Below are 16,507 nucleotides of genomic sequence, written 5' to 3' on the forward strand. Positions count from 1 at the left end.
GAACCTGCACTGGGTAATGCCAGCTAGAAAGTGACTGGTTGTTCTGGGTAACATCCATACTTTGCATGATGATATCTTGGATCCAGCTTTTGTTAAAAGTTTTAACTTTAAAGGAAACCTGATTTCGGCTGAACAAAATAAATCTTTAGGTATGACCACCTTAAGTCAATGACTCAAGGTACTGAAGCCAGAGAATCAGCATAGCAGCCAGGTAAAGTATTTACAAAGAATAAATGCAAAAACTGGACTCCCTCTGCTCATTGCTCAATTAAAGGTTTATTGTTCAAAAAGATGCACAGTGCAGACAGATATCCGGATCACATACTGGGTACTTAAGCCTAGTACACGCGGGCCCGAATGTCGGGTGGCATCAGCGATTCAAGAAACCAGCCAACATTCAGCCCGTGTATACTGCAGTCGGTCCGACAGAACCTGACCATTTGACCGGCTTCTGTTAAAGGGGCATTACAGAAAAATGGCTCCCAATAATCGCTCTCAGCCAAGGGCTGAGAGTGCTGACCAGAGTGTTCTGGTGGGGAGGGGGGGTCCCCCTGTCAGAACATAGTAAAACCTACTAGTGTGCACAGGGCTTTAAAGCAGTAGTAAACTCAGCCACCCAATTTGTAAAAAGCATTATAGCCAACACAAAATTGTTTTTGGCATCATTCTGCCTTATTAATTAGTATTAGCTGAGCCTATTTAGTTTCTTCTCTGCTTGTCCCGTGATTGGATGAAGTCTCGCAACACCGTTGAGATTGGATGACGCGGGCACGGCACACTATGGAAAGGACAAACGGCACACAGAGCATGCCATGAATCGTGGTAACAAAGCGCACGCGCCGGAGACGTCATTGGATTAAAGATTGCTTTTTCAACAGAATAGCACAGGTTGGAAATGTATTTTTAAAAACACTGTACATTGATTTTTAATGATTTTAAAAGTGGAATGTACTACCACTTTAATGGTAAGGTCAACCTTTGTGCGCAACGTGTCAAAGCTCCTTATCCCAATTGTCTGTTTGCACTGTGCATCTCTCTGAGCAAAAAAACTTTCATTTCATTCATATTGAACTTCATTTGCATTTTGCTTTACAAAGGAAGTGTTGCGAGAGAAATCATTCCCCGAATTACAACACGAGATGCAGTATATGAGTATTTAAACAGTCTTCTTCCGTGACTAGGGGCTTCCAGGATTCACAAGTGTTCAGTAGACAAGTGGAGTTAGACTTCTAATGGGCTTCCTCTTTCTTTGGACAGTCTCATAAAAAAGGAAATGTGATAAGATTACATATGTCATACTTTAGATGTGTTTTCCTCCAAAGGAACAGCAGCCGTGTACACAACATTCTTGGTTTTCTTGCTCCTGCAAAAAAGTAGAAATTTCAACACCATTGTAAAGAACTTTACAAACAACCACCCAATGCCCATGTGTATACTTTAGAAGCTCAGGTGCAGCACCTCTTTAAAAGAAAAAAAAAAATTGTCAGTATTTTTTAAGTATACAGTACATGCAAGTGATCAGTAAATCTAACTTGTTATAATATTTGCTTATATACAGTAAGGATGGGTGGTCTTAGACACCCTTTAGAATTTTGTCGGCTGCTGCACCAGGACCATCAGTGCTTGCGGCTGATTATTGTGTAAATAAAATGGTCAGTCCTTGGCACTGAGGTTGGGAGTGTTCATACTGGACACTTCTTCAGTGCGCCCCTCCCTTCCTGGCCACTGCACCTTTCTTACGGACTAAAAGTAAAACTACATTTAGATTGTCAAAAGTATTGGGACACACGTGAACTTTAATGGCATCCCAGTCTTAGTCCATAGGGTTCAATACTGAGTTGGCCCACCCTTTGCAGCTATAAACAGCTTCATCTATTCTGGGAAGGCTGCCCACAAGGTTTAGGAGTGTGTCTATGGGAAGGTTTGACCATTCTTCCAGAAACGCATTTGTAAGGTCAGGCATGTTGGACAAGAAGTTCTATCAGGTTGAGGTCAAGGCAGTCAAGTTCCTCCACCCCAAACTTGCTCACCCATGTCTTAAAGGATCTTCGCTTTGTGCACTGGTCCAAATAATTTTCGGGAGGATTATGGTGTGGGGTTGTTTTTCAGGGGTTGGGCTTGGCCTCTTATTCCAGTGAAGGGAACTCTTAATGCATCAGCATATCAAGACATTTTGGACAAAACATGCTCCCAACTTTGTGGGAATAGTTTGGGAATGGCCCCTTCCTGTTCCAACATGACTGCACACCAGTGCACAAAGCAAGGTCCATATGGATAAGAGAGTTTGGGGTGGAGGAACTTGACTGGCCTGCACGGAGTCCTAACCTCAAACCAACAGAACACATTTGGGATGAATTTGAGGAGAGACTGTGAGCTAGGCCTTCTTGTCCAACATCATAGCCTAACCTCACAATTGGGCTTCTGGAAGAATGGTCAAATATTTCTATAGACCAGTGGTTCTCAACTCCGGACCTCAGGACCCACTAACAGGCCGGGTTTGCAAGATAACTGAAATACATCACAGGTGATATATTTTGTTGCTCAGTCATTGCAGTATTCTAGTCTGCATCCCCCCAAGGTGATACTTAAAATCTGGCCTGTTAGTGGGTCCTGAGGATCAGAGTTAAAAAACCTCTGCTATAGCCACACTCCTAAACCTTGTAGACAGCCTTCCCAGAAGAGTTGAAGCTGTTAAAGCTGCAAAGGGTGGGCCAACTCAATATTGAACTCTAAGGACTAATACTGGGATGCCATAAACATTCATGTGCATGTAAAGGCAGGCATCACAATACTTTTTGACAATATAGTGTATATAGAAATAAAAGGCAATTTTTTTTTAGATTTGCATAATGTGGAGGGGTTAGAACCACTGTGTGGCCCCATTAGGGACAATCTTTCTCTTGAACTGTCCTATCACTAATGTCATAGGGATTAAATGGGAGCATAAATCCTGAATTTTGAGCTGCCATAGCACAGGAATAGAGGGGAAATCTTCCAATGGGGACTGTTGATAACTGTATTAGCGAGCCCAAACATTGCCCATTTGTGTGTTAGGCAAACAACAAATTTATGGGGCACTCGGCAGGATGTTCGCCGCTGAGCACCCCACAATGCACGGTAGCCTGCACAGTGCATTCTCGGACTCTTAATTGGATGAAGCAATGCACCTGACCACTGGTCAGGTGCAAGGCTTTGCCCATTTAGAGGAGAAAACACTGTCAGAGCCCCAATTGGACAAACTCATGATGACTCTGCCAAATCATGGTTCAGTGCTCATAGTCTCACCCCACACTATAAAAGGTTCCTTCCCACAGGAACCTTTTGTAGTGCATTGCTGGAGTGGAGATAGATAGAGCAGGGCTCAGTTAGCTACTAGCTAGTGTGTTTTTGTGACTCAGTGTAGAGTGAGAGTGTAGTGTCAGTGTAGCGAGAGTATAGTGTGAGTGTTCATTGTAGTGCGAGTATAGTGTAGTGTCAGTGCAGTGTGTCAGTATAGTGTCAGTGTAGGGAAAGTATAGTGTCAGTGTAGTGTGAATATAGTATAGGGTGAGTATAGTGTGTCAGTGTAGTGTTAATGTAGCATGAGTATAGTGTGTCAGTGTAGTGCGAGTATAGTTTGAGTATAGTGTAGTGTGTCAGTGTAGTGTGTGAGTATAGTGTGCCAGCGTAGTGTGTCAATGTAGTGTAGGGTCAGTGTAGTGTGAGTATAGCTTAAGGTCAGTATATTGGGAATATAGCGTGGTGTGAGTGTAGTGCAGTGTTTTAACAGCATTACATTACATTTTGTGCTTTATACACTTTTTTTTGGTCCCCTGCCTGCACCTCATTTTAAAATTGTCAGCCGCAGTTTCTTACTGCGACACTGGTGTTTCCCCTTTTTATTTTTTTATAGTTTTCCAATTTCTGTCAGCAGCAGTCCTCAATTTAAAGTGCACCAGACACAACTTTTCCATCAATAAAGTACATCCAATTAAAGTAATAAGCCCCCCCATCATGTCTGGGAGGACAACAAGGAGAGGCAGACGTTCCCATGCCACTATGAGGGGGCCAGCAGCATCTGTGTCCACAGGCAAAGGTGGACGTGGTCCGTCCTCAGTCAGGGAACGTTTGTCTCAGTTTAGTTATTTTGCTTGTGCTACCCAGCCACAGCATGCAGAGGAGGTGGTGGACTGGCTTACTAAACCATCCTCATCCTCTATCAGCCAAGCTGAACACTAGTTCTACGGAGTCAACCACAGCTGCCAGAGCAGCCTAATCTGCCTCCTTGTTCACAGCTACTCCTGCTATAGCCACAGCTGAATTATTTGACCACAGTATCAGCCACTTGCTTCTTGAGAATGTGCAGGCATTACTTGATTCTGAAAAATTTGTAAGTCACGTTCCCCCAGCTGCAGTGTATTGCTTAGTTGGCTCCAGTAATGAGGATGGAGGGGGTGATGTTTAGCTCACGGACTCATCTTGGGTGGCAGATAGAGCAGAAGAGGAAAGTGGGGGGAAAGGCACAACCTCAATGAGGAAGGATGTCCTCCAGAGGCCGCCATCATGGTACAGTAGGGAGCAGATCAGATCCATCAGATTTTAGAGCTCTGATCTCCCAGCCCACTTCCCACAGCTCAGCTGTGTGGGCCATTTTTAGCACATTTGCAGCCGATCGCACTGTTGCAATTTGCAATATCTGCCGAAAGCAGATTAAGCATGACAAAATCACCAGCCATTTGGGTACCACATGCTTGCAACAGTATTTAACCTCCCACCACCCAGCCTGTTGGCAAAGGCATCTGAAAGCTACAGAAAAGGGACACACTTCTTCTCCTTACTATCCCCGCTATATCTCATGATGCCCACTCAGCAGCCTCCACTGACCGGCATGATGGTGTAACAAAGGGTGTCACAGGTCCTTGCACACCACCAGCTGTATAACAGGCATATTTCCTTGCCCCAGATGCTGCAGCGAAAAAAAAAAATATTATTATACATACACCCACATGCTCAGCATCTGAATTTCAGCTTGACCAAATTGCTGGTTTTACAACTCCTTCCTTTCTGTTTGGTGGATTCTGCCCCCTTCCGTGAATTTGCAGAATGTGCTGTACCACAATGGCAGGTTCTCAGTCGCCATTTCCATGTACATAAGGCGATTCCAGCTCCATCATGTGGAAGGCAATGTTTTGGCATCGTTGGGCAAGGCAGTCAGCAGCAAGGTCCACCTTACTGCTGACACCTGATCCAGCAAGCATGGTCAGGGATGATATATTTAGTTCACAGTACACTGGGCATCTCTGCTTGCAACTTGGAAGAATGTAGGACAGGGCTTAGTGCTGGAGCTTGTTTTGCCACCAGGTCTCAATACAGCTGGTGGTGATGATGCGAGATCTGTCAGCTCCACCACCTCTTCAATGCCCTCTTCAGCTGAACTGTCCTATGAACCACCAGTGCCCCCTAAGCGTTCAAGAGGCTATTCAATGAGTCAGGCTAAAAGATGCCATGCAGTGTTTCAGCTGGTCTGTCTAGGGGGCAGGAGACACAATGGAGCAGAGATTCTTTCAGCGTTGCATTGGCAGGCCCAGAAGTGGTTAACGCTAGGACAGCTTGAGCCATTGGTGGGGCCTTGCGATAATGGCACTTACCTTCTGTCCACCCTTCGACAGGGAAAGTTGACACATGTACCATGCCTGATCCTCAACTTGGTGGTGCGGCATTTCTTAAACAGGTACCCAGGGTGTCAAGATCTTCTAAGGCTGGCCAGAAGTCTGTAGCCATTTCAGGCGGTCATACACAGCCAGTGTTCTGCTGACTGAAATTCAGCGGGAATTCCACCTGCCCATAAACTGCCTGATTTGTGACATGCCCATCAGGTGGAACTCAAATTTGGCAATGCTGCATCAGCTGCACCTGCAGCAGAGGGCCATCAACGAGCACCTGTGCGAGTATGGCACAAGGACAGGCTCAGGGGAGCTCATCATTTTTCTTTCCCCCACGCCAATGACTGCTGATAAAGGATGCATGCACTGTACTGTCACCATTTGAGGAAGCAACAAGGATGGTGAGCCGTGACAAGGCATACATCAGTGACACTATCCCTCTTGCGTTTCTGCTGGAGCATACTCTGAATGACATTTTGGATAGGGCACTCGAAGCAGAGCAGTAGGAGGAAAAGGCCCGCTTTATGCTGACACCATTCTTACGATGCCACAGAACACACAAGAGGAGAGGGAGAAGGATTCTGGCAGTTTTGGAGGCATTGAAGCGGAGGATGACATATGTCAATCTTTAAGAGATGGTTTTCAGTCCTCAGAAACCTTGGGAGTAGTATGTAGCGGAGAGGAGGCAATTCCAGATACTGTCATCCTTAGTGACCTCGGGGACTCGGCTTCTTATGCTTCCGCAAACTTGCGGTGCATGGGCTCCCTTATTCTTCAAAGCCTGTTTTAAGGACCCGAGAATTCGTGGCATCAAGGAGAAGGATCATTATTGGTTGGCAACCCTCCATGACCACTGTTACAAGGGGAAAGTCTTGCAACTCATCCTGCCCTCGCAGAGGGAGCACAGCATGAAATATCTTGAGGACACCTTAAAGAGGAGTTTATGGAACACCTTTCCAGACTTTGGTCGGTTACAGTTTAATGGAAAAAGGTATTTTTGAGGCTTCTGTTGATTCAAAGAGTAGTGGTGGAGAAGGGGGTCACCAAAGTGATGCATTGAAAACTTTTTTTAGTCCTTTGCGCTTAGAGCTGTCAGCTTCAACATCACATCAGCAGCATCTGCATCATATTGTGGAAGATTATCTAGGGGTAAAAACAGACTTGGAGAGCTTTCTAGTAGACGATCCACTGGGTCATGAGAATAGACGACTGGCCAGAACGTACCCAGTATGCAAATGAGCTGCTGGGCTGCTCTGCGTCAAGCATGCTTTCTGAAGAGGCATTCAGTGCTGCCAGAGGTTTTGTGACAGATAAAAGAGTGCGTCTGTCCACGGACTCCGTTTACCGACTCACACTTATCAAAATGAATCAGTCCTAGAATAGCAGTAGCCATCAAGCCCCTGATGCTGATGTTGCTGATTACATTTTTTGGGATCTGGAATCTCTGCAAGACTGTCAAGGCTGCCTAGCTTTGTGGGTGTCGGGAGGTAATTTTTTTGGTATAGGTTTCATGGGCACAATTAACACCCAAGGGCCAATTTTTCCGCACCTGTTTGACAGGTGGGTAGAATTTTAAAATTTGAAATTTTTTTTCAGCAAGGCTAAATCTTGCTTTCATCAAGAGTACCTCTATAGGGTTACGGTGTGAAGGCACCACCAACACCCAAAGCACAATTTTTCTGCACCTGTTACTTCTATCCAAAGTCTGCCAAAGACACCAGAATTTATCCAAAAAATCTCTAATCTTGTTCCGCGTTTACTAAAAGGTGGCCTCATCATACAGACTGGCTCCCCAAACGGTTTACAAAATAAAGAAAGCTAGCACTGAACAAAAAATGTAAATGTCTTTTTTTTTTCTTTATACATGTCAGTTTTGCTGTAGCAGGTTCTATACATGGTACAAATGTGGCACTTTACAGGCAGACCAAGGGGACCCCCCCCAGGCACTATATTTAAATTAATTTTTCATTTTTATGGTTTCACTTTAAGCATCATTTAAACCACTGCGCCTCTTAAGACTATCTTTTTTGAAAAACATTTTTGCACGAATACATGTCCCCCTGGGCAGTACCCGGGCCCCCCATACCCTTTTTATTGGTAAATAACTTGCATATAAGCCTTCAAAGTGGGGACTTGATTTTTTAAGCTCGGGTCCCATAGACTTTAACAGGGTCTGCGGTTCGGGTCCGAACTTTTTCCCATGTTCGGGAGTTCTGGTGCGCACCGAACCAGGGGGTGTTCGGCTCAATACTAAACTGTATAAGAGGGGATTTCTGTCACACTGGAAAAATATCACTCTACTTCTTGTTAAGTCTACAGAACTAGACTTTACATCTAGTTCTATAGACTTAACAAGAATGTGAAACAGATTGATATAGATAGAATTTTTTTTTTCCTCTTTCTATCAGCAGTTGTAACCCCTCTACTCTATCCAGAAAAATACTATACTCTATATTCTAGCTAATTGCTTGTGAAATCTATAGATTTTAGGCCATGCACCAACAACATTCTATGTGAATAGACCAAAAAGAGCTTCCTACCGTTTTTTCCTGTGAAACAACCAGCAGGTGATTGAGATGATGACTAAAACACCAAGCATACAGGCTAAAACAACGGAAAGGACAACACCTGTGTACAGAGAGAGAAAGAACATCAAGTTTCTCAGATTACAATTCCAGCAGAGTGACCAACTTCATCCAGTGGTGGACTTACCTTCCCTAAAAGAGACAGAAACCAGCCTTTCACCTTCTCGCTGCAGCCGCCTATAATTATTGGTCATCTCTATGGGTGCTGAAGTGTTCCTCTCTGTGCAGTATAGTGCCGTCTCCAAAATGGACAGCTGCAACATTAGAATGACATTTACCAAAAATTGCACCCGTTTATTATTTTTAACTAACAATATTAATGAGGTTTTAGATAAAACAAAGCCCCATACTGGGTGTTCATTTCACCTGCCCGTCCCTCCCTGAACTTTTCTTCCTCCCTTACCAAACCAGTCATTGTCTGGAATGTGCATTATATGTATATCAATGAAAGAATGAGATACTAGAGGACATTGAAGACACCACATTACCTGCTCTTCCGAAATGAACACAGGATGGTGAAAAACAGACCATAAGACACTGGGGTTGCAGGGTGGAGTAGTAAGGGAACCCTCATACCGATAATATTCATCCAGGCTCTTGGGCACAAGATCTTGTACATTAAACCCTGGAATTTGGACTGTTTGCCCTGTACGACAGTGAAAAGTTTAAAAACATCTGTTCAAGAAACATGCAAAGCCTTGCAAACAAATCCAAAAAAGGTTTCAAAATGAGAAGAACAAAATATCATAGATCAAGTTAGAACTACAGAAAAAAAAACAAGATATTACAGGGATGCTGTAAATAGGTAGTTGCAAGTACTGGTTTGTATTCTGTGCTGTTTTACTGAATTGGTGATGCTCAGCTTGGACTATTGTAAAGTCTCTTAGAGACTTTACCCACATTGAGTCACAGAAGCATTGCTCCATGTTTGTTTCCATGTTTGAGTCCATGTTTGTGCAGCATTCATAGTCTGTTTGTATTGTTCTGCAGTGTATGCATGTTCTTTTTTATTCTAAACCTGTTTTTTTATTATGGATTTTAAGTAAACTTAGTTACTCAGTTTGCTCCGATAGATTTACTAGCAATGTAACAAAATCGCCAATCAAACACTCACCTTTGTATTTGACATTTGTCAGCTGACTAAAGATTTTATCATATGCAGAGTTAAAAGAACCAATCTAAAAAAAAAAAATAAAATATATAAATAAATATTTAACCAATTTCAAAGATTTCTGAATGGAAAATAGGTGTACATATACACTACTGCAATACAGTGAGCAAATAATAATAGTTTCTGCAACATGCTGGATCCACAAAGTAATTTATGTTCTTTTCAGCATTTGCAACATGAATATGACCTTACCCCACAATCATTTCTTGCAATATAAATAAAAACATTTCCTAAAGGACACATATGGCCTCAAGACAGCGAACTTGAATAGCTAAACCACAAGCTCCTATTTTAGGCAAACCCACCAACAGGCAATCATTTGGTACCAATGCTTTAGAGCGCCAAAATACAAGCCTATAACTTCCCCGCTGACCATAAAAATGGTCCTCTTTAAGCCAACAATCTCTTACAGAGTCTCTAAATCATATTGGTGTTAACTGGAGGTGTCTTTGGAAAGCTATAGTTGGAGAAACTTGGAGGAAAATCCAGCTAACATTATACACCAAGCATACCGGGCATTGTATATCACACTCATATCACCTCTTCATAATGGGTTACTTTCTTGCCCAAAACGTAAGCTACTATACAATATCCCAATCTCACTCACCTTGTTTGAGCTTTCCCCTTACATAGAAACTTCTTGGAAATGTTGTCTTTATGCATAAAATGAGTATTGAGATGCCCCTTCATCCCATGGCCTATTTTATAACCCAGATGCAGCAAGTCTACAAAAACCAGCACCAATCTTAAATTGACTCATTTAAGATAGATAATGCTGTTGGACAAAAAATTGGACACAGCTCATCATAAGCCAATTCAGACGAAGAAACTTTTTGGTCCTTGGTCCAGCTTTCTTACCCAAGCACACCAGGCTAACCAACTGAGAGCTCATGCAAATCGTTTAACATATAATCTGGTATCACACCACAAATTACAGAGAACACTAGGCAAACTCACTAGGCAAACTATTCTGTAATAAGTATCAGCATAAAAGTTTCAGAATCACCAAGTTGTTCTTATATCCTTTCACACCATCTTGCTATATTACCAGTACCCTACCACTTGCTATATTACAGTACCCTACCACTTCTTGCAAAGCATTGTTAAAGGATTCTGCAAAGGCTACTATATCTCGAAGGGTGGGGATGTTAAGTCTTTTAAAGTTGAACCAGTCTAATATTGTTGGTCCAGAAGAAGGCAAAAACAAACCCTGGTTAGACAGACAACCATGATGATGAATGAAAAAATCCAATTCCTTAGGGATGGCAGCTTTGAAAATGCTCCCTGGGAGATCCCCTTGGACACTTCATTTGGGGAGGTGTCTACCTGAACTAGTTGCAGTGAGTTTATTAAAACTGGAGAAGCTATGCATTGCAACCAATCAGCTTCTATCTTCAACTTGTTCAGTTAAAGCAGAACTATACTCTACTCCAGTCCAGCAATGCAATATCCACAAGCACTCTTGGTGTCCACTGACATCTCGGTCTCTCTTTGGCACTTAAGATCCTGCCTGTACACAAAAATTCAGTTAAGTTCCACTTTAGGCTTTTAAAATAAAAGTAGTGAATTGGCTGCCATGCACAGCTGCTCCAGTTCTGATTAAATCGCTCTCTCAGTGTGCCTGGAATTCTATGCTTGCCAGCTCACCCTGCTTCCCCTGTGAGCCCCCTTTAGGATAAGCAGTGGAAATTAATAAGAACAGTTATATTTGCAAGACCGCCACACCTCGTCTGAGAAAAAAAAAAAACACACACACAACTGAGAGGTCTGAATCAGGATGTCAGGCCAACATCATATCACACATTTGCTCCAATTCTTTATATTTAGAGAATAACAAGGACCTAATATAGGCGATACAAAGTGCCTTAGAAGCTCCATGTTAGAATACATCAAAATATCTGGAGAGAACATTAACAAAATTTAATTCACACACATACAACAAATATGCTCTGTGTCTCACCTCAATGAGAATTCCCAGCACGGCCAGACCGTCTCCCGCCTCCATTGCGGTGGCCATGTCTGCATACTTGGTGTTATAATGCACAATATGCAGCTGCATAAAAAAAGATTAAATGTACTTATTCAAGGTTAAGATGGAAATTGCATTGCTATCTTGCAATTTGGGCAATTAAATTGAGAGAAAGAATTATGTTGTAATAAAAATCAGAAGTATGTAGGGAGAAATAGCAGAACGGAAAATAAAGTATTTAAAGTGTAAAGCATGAGAGGGGTTGTTTTACAAAACCTAATTGCAGTGCACAACATGCAAGTTTAATGTGCCGATCTAACCTACCCTCCCTCCCCTCTACTGTATACTCTCACAGTTCTAGCACCAAGTCTACCAATGTTCTTCTACCACATTTTCCTGTGGCTGGTGATTTTCAACTTCCCACTGCCTGCGCATCTGCCAGTTCTATAGACTTCTATGGGGCTAGGAGACTAATCAGTTTCCCAGGTTTACTGGTTCTATTGAGCATGCATAGGAAGCTGGATGAGGACCCAGCATTTAGTGGCAGTGCTCCTGATCTCTTCTAACCTCCAAAGATCCCCACACATACCAGCAATCAGCTCCCAGCACAGAAGTCTCCCATCACCAATAACTCTACTGCAGTGCTCTACTGTAGATCTTGTGACATGTAGGGACCACAAATAATGGGAGGTGTTTCATGTTGCACCAATACCTAATGCCTACAGAGTTGTGGAAGAAAGGTAATATTGTGTCGCTACTACACATACACAGTAGCATCCACGATTAAAGCACAATTCCAGGAATTAGGAAGAATCTATGCTTGCAGTGGGCCCACTGCAAGGGTTTTTTATGGTGTGCCTATGTTGAGCACCCAACAAGAAGCACATCCAGAGTGATCCCTGCAGCAGATAAATCTGTGTTTTAATGAGAATTTTTTTTCTAAATTTATGGCTTCCCCTATCCCTCGACTTCCCCTGTGGCACAGTGATCTCCATCCTAACACCCTGCCCAAATTCTGCTGCCTGCTGGTCAGGAGAACTGTATCTGAAGTTACAGCTGATAGCTCCTCACAGAGGCTCTATTCACCATAGCCCCCGCAACCCCCGTCCCCCTCACTCACTCCGCCACCATTGTGCAAGCACCAAATCAATCCTCCACCCCTGCAGGCTCCTCTGCACTGCTAGACTGGTCCTGGCAGCTTCTTCTCCACTGCCCTTCAACAGTCTACAGCCCACTGATGCCATCAAGACCCACGGAGGGCCAATAGCCCTGAAGGAGTCTGGGGGACTGGAGGATAGGGTAGGTACAAGTGCTTTTCTCATCACCTAGACAGAAACAAACACATAATCCTTGCAGTTCCGGCGCAAAACCACTGCAAAGGGGGGTTTTTTTTTTTACATTTTCCCAGAGTTGGGCTTAAAAATGTAATCACCTTATCCTATTAAGCCCAGTCCTTTCAAATGCATTCTTTTCAAGTTGGAGGTACCAAAAAGGTTGTTTTGTTGGTCCCACTATGCCCTCAGCTGCTTTATGCTTTATCTAGGCATATTACCTCGGCTGAAAACCGTTTGCCTTCAATACAGTGCTCTGAACCTTTAGGACTGTCTAGGGTGCCCCAATGAAAGTGAAGCTGTGCTGCAATATATCGAAAGGGGGGGATTTCCATATACATATTTGAAAGCAGATTCATAAACACTGTTTGGAAAAAAAAATAAAAATTGTATTTAGTTTCTCATATTCAACGACTCGAACTGGAAACAAAGAATTACATAAATATTGCACTATACCTGTATGTCCGTTGTTTGATATAGTGAAGGATTCTGTACTGGAAACATTATATCCATACAGACGTATAGGTTCTAGTCTAGAATCATACTGTAAGATGCTACGATGGAAATCAAGAGGTGACTGATAGACACCACCACAAAAACTGTAATGCACTGGCCAGTTGTCCTCTCCGTCATTACCTAGATGAATTAAAAAAGCAAGAATTAAATTTTTAGAAAAATTACACACAGCGGGAAAAAATAAATATTTGATCCCCTGCAGATTTTGTAACTTTGCCCACTTACAAACAAAATGAAGAGTCTATAATTGTCATCATAGGTGTATTTGAAATGATAGAGACAGAATATCAACCAAAAATCAAATAGAAAAGATAAAAATATTATATTTTGAATCACAGTTCAGTGAGTAATAGAAGTGTTTGATCCCCTACCAAACAACAATAATTCTGTCTCCCACAGACTGGCTACAGTATATGCTCATATGGTACACAGATTAGTCCTGTCATATTAAGAAGGTGCTCCGAATGACAACTTAGGTGTATAAGACACACCAAAGTATCTCTTCCATCCAAACCTCACCATCATGGGCAAGACCAAAGAGCTGTCAAAGGATGTCAGGGACATGATTGTACACTTGTACAAGACTGAAATGGGTTACAAGACTATCAGCAGGGAGCTTTGTGAAAAAAAGACAACTGTTGGAGCGAATATTCACAAATGGAAGAAATACAAAATAACCATGAATCATCCACGGTTTGGAACTCCATGCAAGATTTCGCCTCATGGGATAAGGATGGTCATTAGAAAAGTGAGGTATCATCGCAGAACTACACAGGAAGAGCTTGTGAGTCATCTCAAGGCAGTTGGGACCACAGTCACCACACAAACCATTGGTAACCCAATACCCCACCATTGATTGAAATCCTGCAGCACCCACGAGGTCCAGCCCCTTAAGAAGGCACATGTACAGCCCCGTCTGAAGTTTGCCAATGAGCATCAAAATGATTTTGAGAAGGATCGGGAGAAAGTGCTGTGGTCAGTTGGGACCAAAATTGAGCTCTTTGGCATTAAACTCAACTCGCCGTGTTTGGAGGCAGAAAATTGCTGACTATGACCCTAAAAACACCATCCCTACAGTCAAGCACAGAGGTGAAATCATTATGCTTTGGGGCTGTTTCTCTGCTAAAAGTAAAGGCTAACTTTGTTGCATTGAGGGGCCAATGGATGGGGCCCATGTATTGTAAAATCTTGGATGAGAACCTTCTTTCCTCAGCCAGAGCACTGAAGATGAGATATGGATGGGTCTTCCAGCATGACAATGACCCAAAACATACTGCCAAGACAACAAAAGATTGGCTAAGGAAGCAGCACATTAAGGTCATGGAGTGGCCTAGCCAGTCTTCAGACCTTAAAGTGGAGTTCCAGCCTCGGAAAAGTTTTTTAGAAAAAAAATACCCCCAGGACAGTAAGGGCTAGTGCATTCCACAATGGATAGCCTCTGAACTGTCCCAGGTCGCACTTACCTTTTAGAAGAAATACTTACCTTGAAAATTTCTTGTCCAGCGCTGCCATCTCAGGTGTGGGCAGCTGAAGCCAGGGCGTCCTCTTCGGTGTCCTCTTCCTTCCAGAATGCCCTGCACGTCACTTCTGGGGTAGGCGCGTCATCCCCGCACAGCTTCTGGGCATGCCCAGAAGCTGTTTAGCAGGGAATGATGTGCCTGCGGCGGAACTGACGAGCGGGGGCCGGTGCAGGCGCATTGACTCCTGGGAGCGATGACGTTCAGCTCCCAGGAGTCATCGCAAGCAGGAAGTGATGGCGCGGGCCTCGGCCACAGAGGGAGGAAGTAGAAGGAAGGCAAGTATACTTTCTTCAAAAACAAGGTAAGTAAACAAAAAAAAAAAAAAAAAAAATCAGGACTATCCATTTATTTTTCAGGTTAATGTCAGCAAGCGGATGGCCCAAAGTCATTTTTGGAGGCCGGAACTCCGCTTAAATCCTATTGATAATTTATGGAGGGAGCTAAAACTTTGAGTTGCCAAGCGACAGCCAAGAAACCTTAAGGATTTAGAGAAGATCTGTGAAGAGTGGACCAAAATCCCTCCTAAAATGTCTATAAACTTGGTAACCAACTACAAGAAACGCCTTGCCTCTGTGCTTGCCAATAAGGGTTTTTCCACCAAGTACTAAGTCAGGTTTTGCTTGGGGCATCTAATACATTTTACTCACTGAACTGCAACTCCATTTTTTAAATTTGTACGATATGATTTTTCTGGATTTTTGGTAGATATTTTGTCTCTATCATTTAAAATACAACCATGCTAAAAAAAATTATAGACCCTTCATTTCTTTGTAAGTGAGCAAACTTACAAAATCTGCAGGGGATCAAAATTATTTTCCCACTGTATGGCAATTGTAATGTCAATTCTTCAAATACAAAGCCTTTCTGATCATATAGTTTCTTCTCCCCTCCCTGTAATAACTAAAAAACAAAAAAAAAAACAAAAAAAACAAACAATGTATCCGTTAGATGTAAGGTTTCTTCAATATGCAGTACAACCACCTGTGTGAAGAAAAAGGCAGTTTTCTTAGGAGGCAATTTACAGGTGCATTTATTATAAACCGATACAAGTGAAGAGCTTTGTGCTGCCAGTGACAAAGGCTCCAGTGTCTTGTTAACAAGGATTGTCAGATTGTCAGTAACCACAAAAACTCCATAAGGACTTCCGCTTTGTAAATGTAACTTCAGACCTGAGCTGAATGGGAAGATCGAATGCTTGTTTATCACATTCTGAGGATACTTTTCCATTTTCATTACCAAACCTGGCCCAGTAATTTTTAATACCACCAATACCAAAATGGATCCCATATGCAGTATGGTTTTCATGCACAGACTGTTTCTGCAATCTCATTTAAAAATGATCTAACCACCAAATATCAGTCATAGATTAGTCTCACACATGTAAAGGTCTTCAGCAGATATTGCAGCTTGTGCATTCGTTGTATCCCTGAAGAGGATTTACTCTATTTTTTTATATTTGTATTTAACTCCCAAGAAGACCAAGAGCTTATAGTACTTGGTCTTTTTCCAATTGGTGGCCCTGTTGTCCCCTAAACAGTGCTATATGTTCGGCCTGGGCAATCTTGGTTTTGTGTTTTTCTCTGGCCTGCGACGGGCAGGGTACTAGGTCCTTTTGTTTTTGGGTCAGGGTGGGTACAAAAAATATGTAATTTGTAAATAAAAAAAAAAAAATATGATGAATGCATACACTGTAATCGAGAAGTAAAAAAAAAAAAATTTTTTTTTAAAGAATAAAAACATATTGAAATAAAAAAGGTCTGTGTCGGGACTGTC

The 16,507-nt window shown here is 42.6% G+C and overlaps 1 protein-coding gene across 1 annotated transcript in view; it reads right to left on the reverse strand.

Moving 5' to 3' along the window:
• Positions 1-1,190: 1,190 nt before the first annotated feature.
• CA12 (carbonic anhydrase 12) overlaps positions 1,191-16,507 on the reverse strand; it is a 64,560-nt gene continuing 49,243 nt past the window's right edge. The window contains exons 3-10 of the mRNA XM_082255978.1: positions 13,155-13,334; positions 12,920-13,062; positions 11,359-11,451; positions 9,342-9,405; positions 8,716-8,873; positions 8,355-8,481; positions 8,183-8,270; positions 1,191-1,363 (exon numbers count right to left, since the gene is read on the reverse strand). Coding sequence (XP_082112104.1) covers positions 1,294-1,363; positions 8,183-8,270; positions 8,355-8,481; positions 8,716-8,873; positions 9,342-9,405; positions 11,359-11,451; positions 12,920-13,062; positions 13,155-13,334 — 923 coding nt within the window. The 3' untranslated portion in view covers positions 1,191-1,293. The remainder of the gene's footprint in view (positions 1,364-8,182; positions 8,271-8,354; positions 8,482-8,715; positions 8,874-9,341; positions 9,406-11,358; positions 11,452-12,919; positions 13,063-13,154; positions 13,335-16,507) is intronic.

The sequence above is a fragment of the Pelophylax lessonae genome, assembly GCF_965119305.1.
Source record: "Pelophylax lessonae genome assembly, chromosome: 4".
Taxonomy (NCBI): Eukaryota; Metazoa; Chordata; class Amphibia; order Anura; family Ranidae; genus Pelophylax; species Pelophylax lessonae.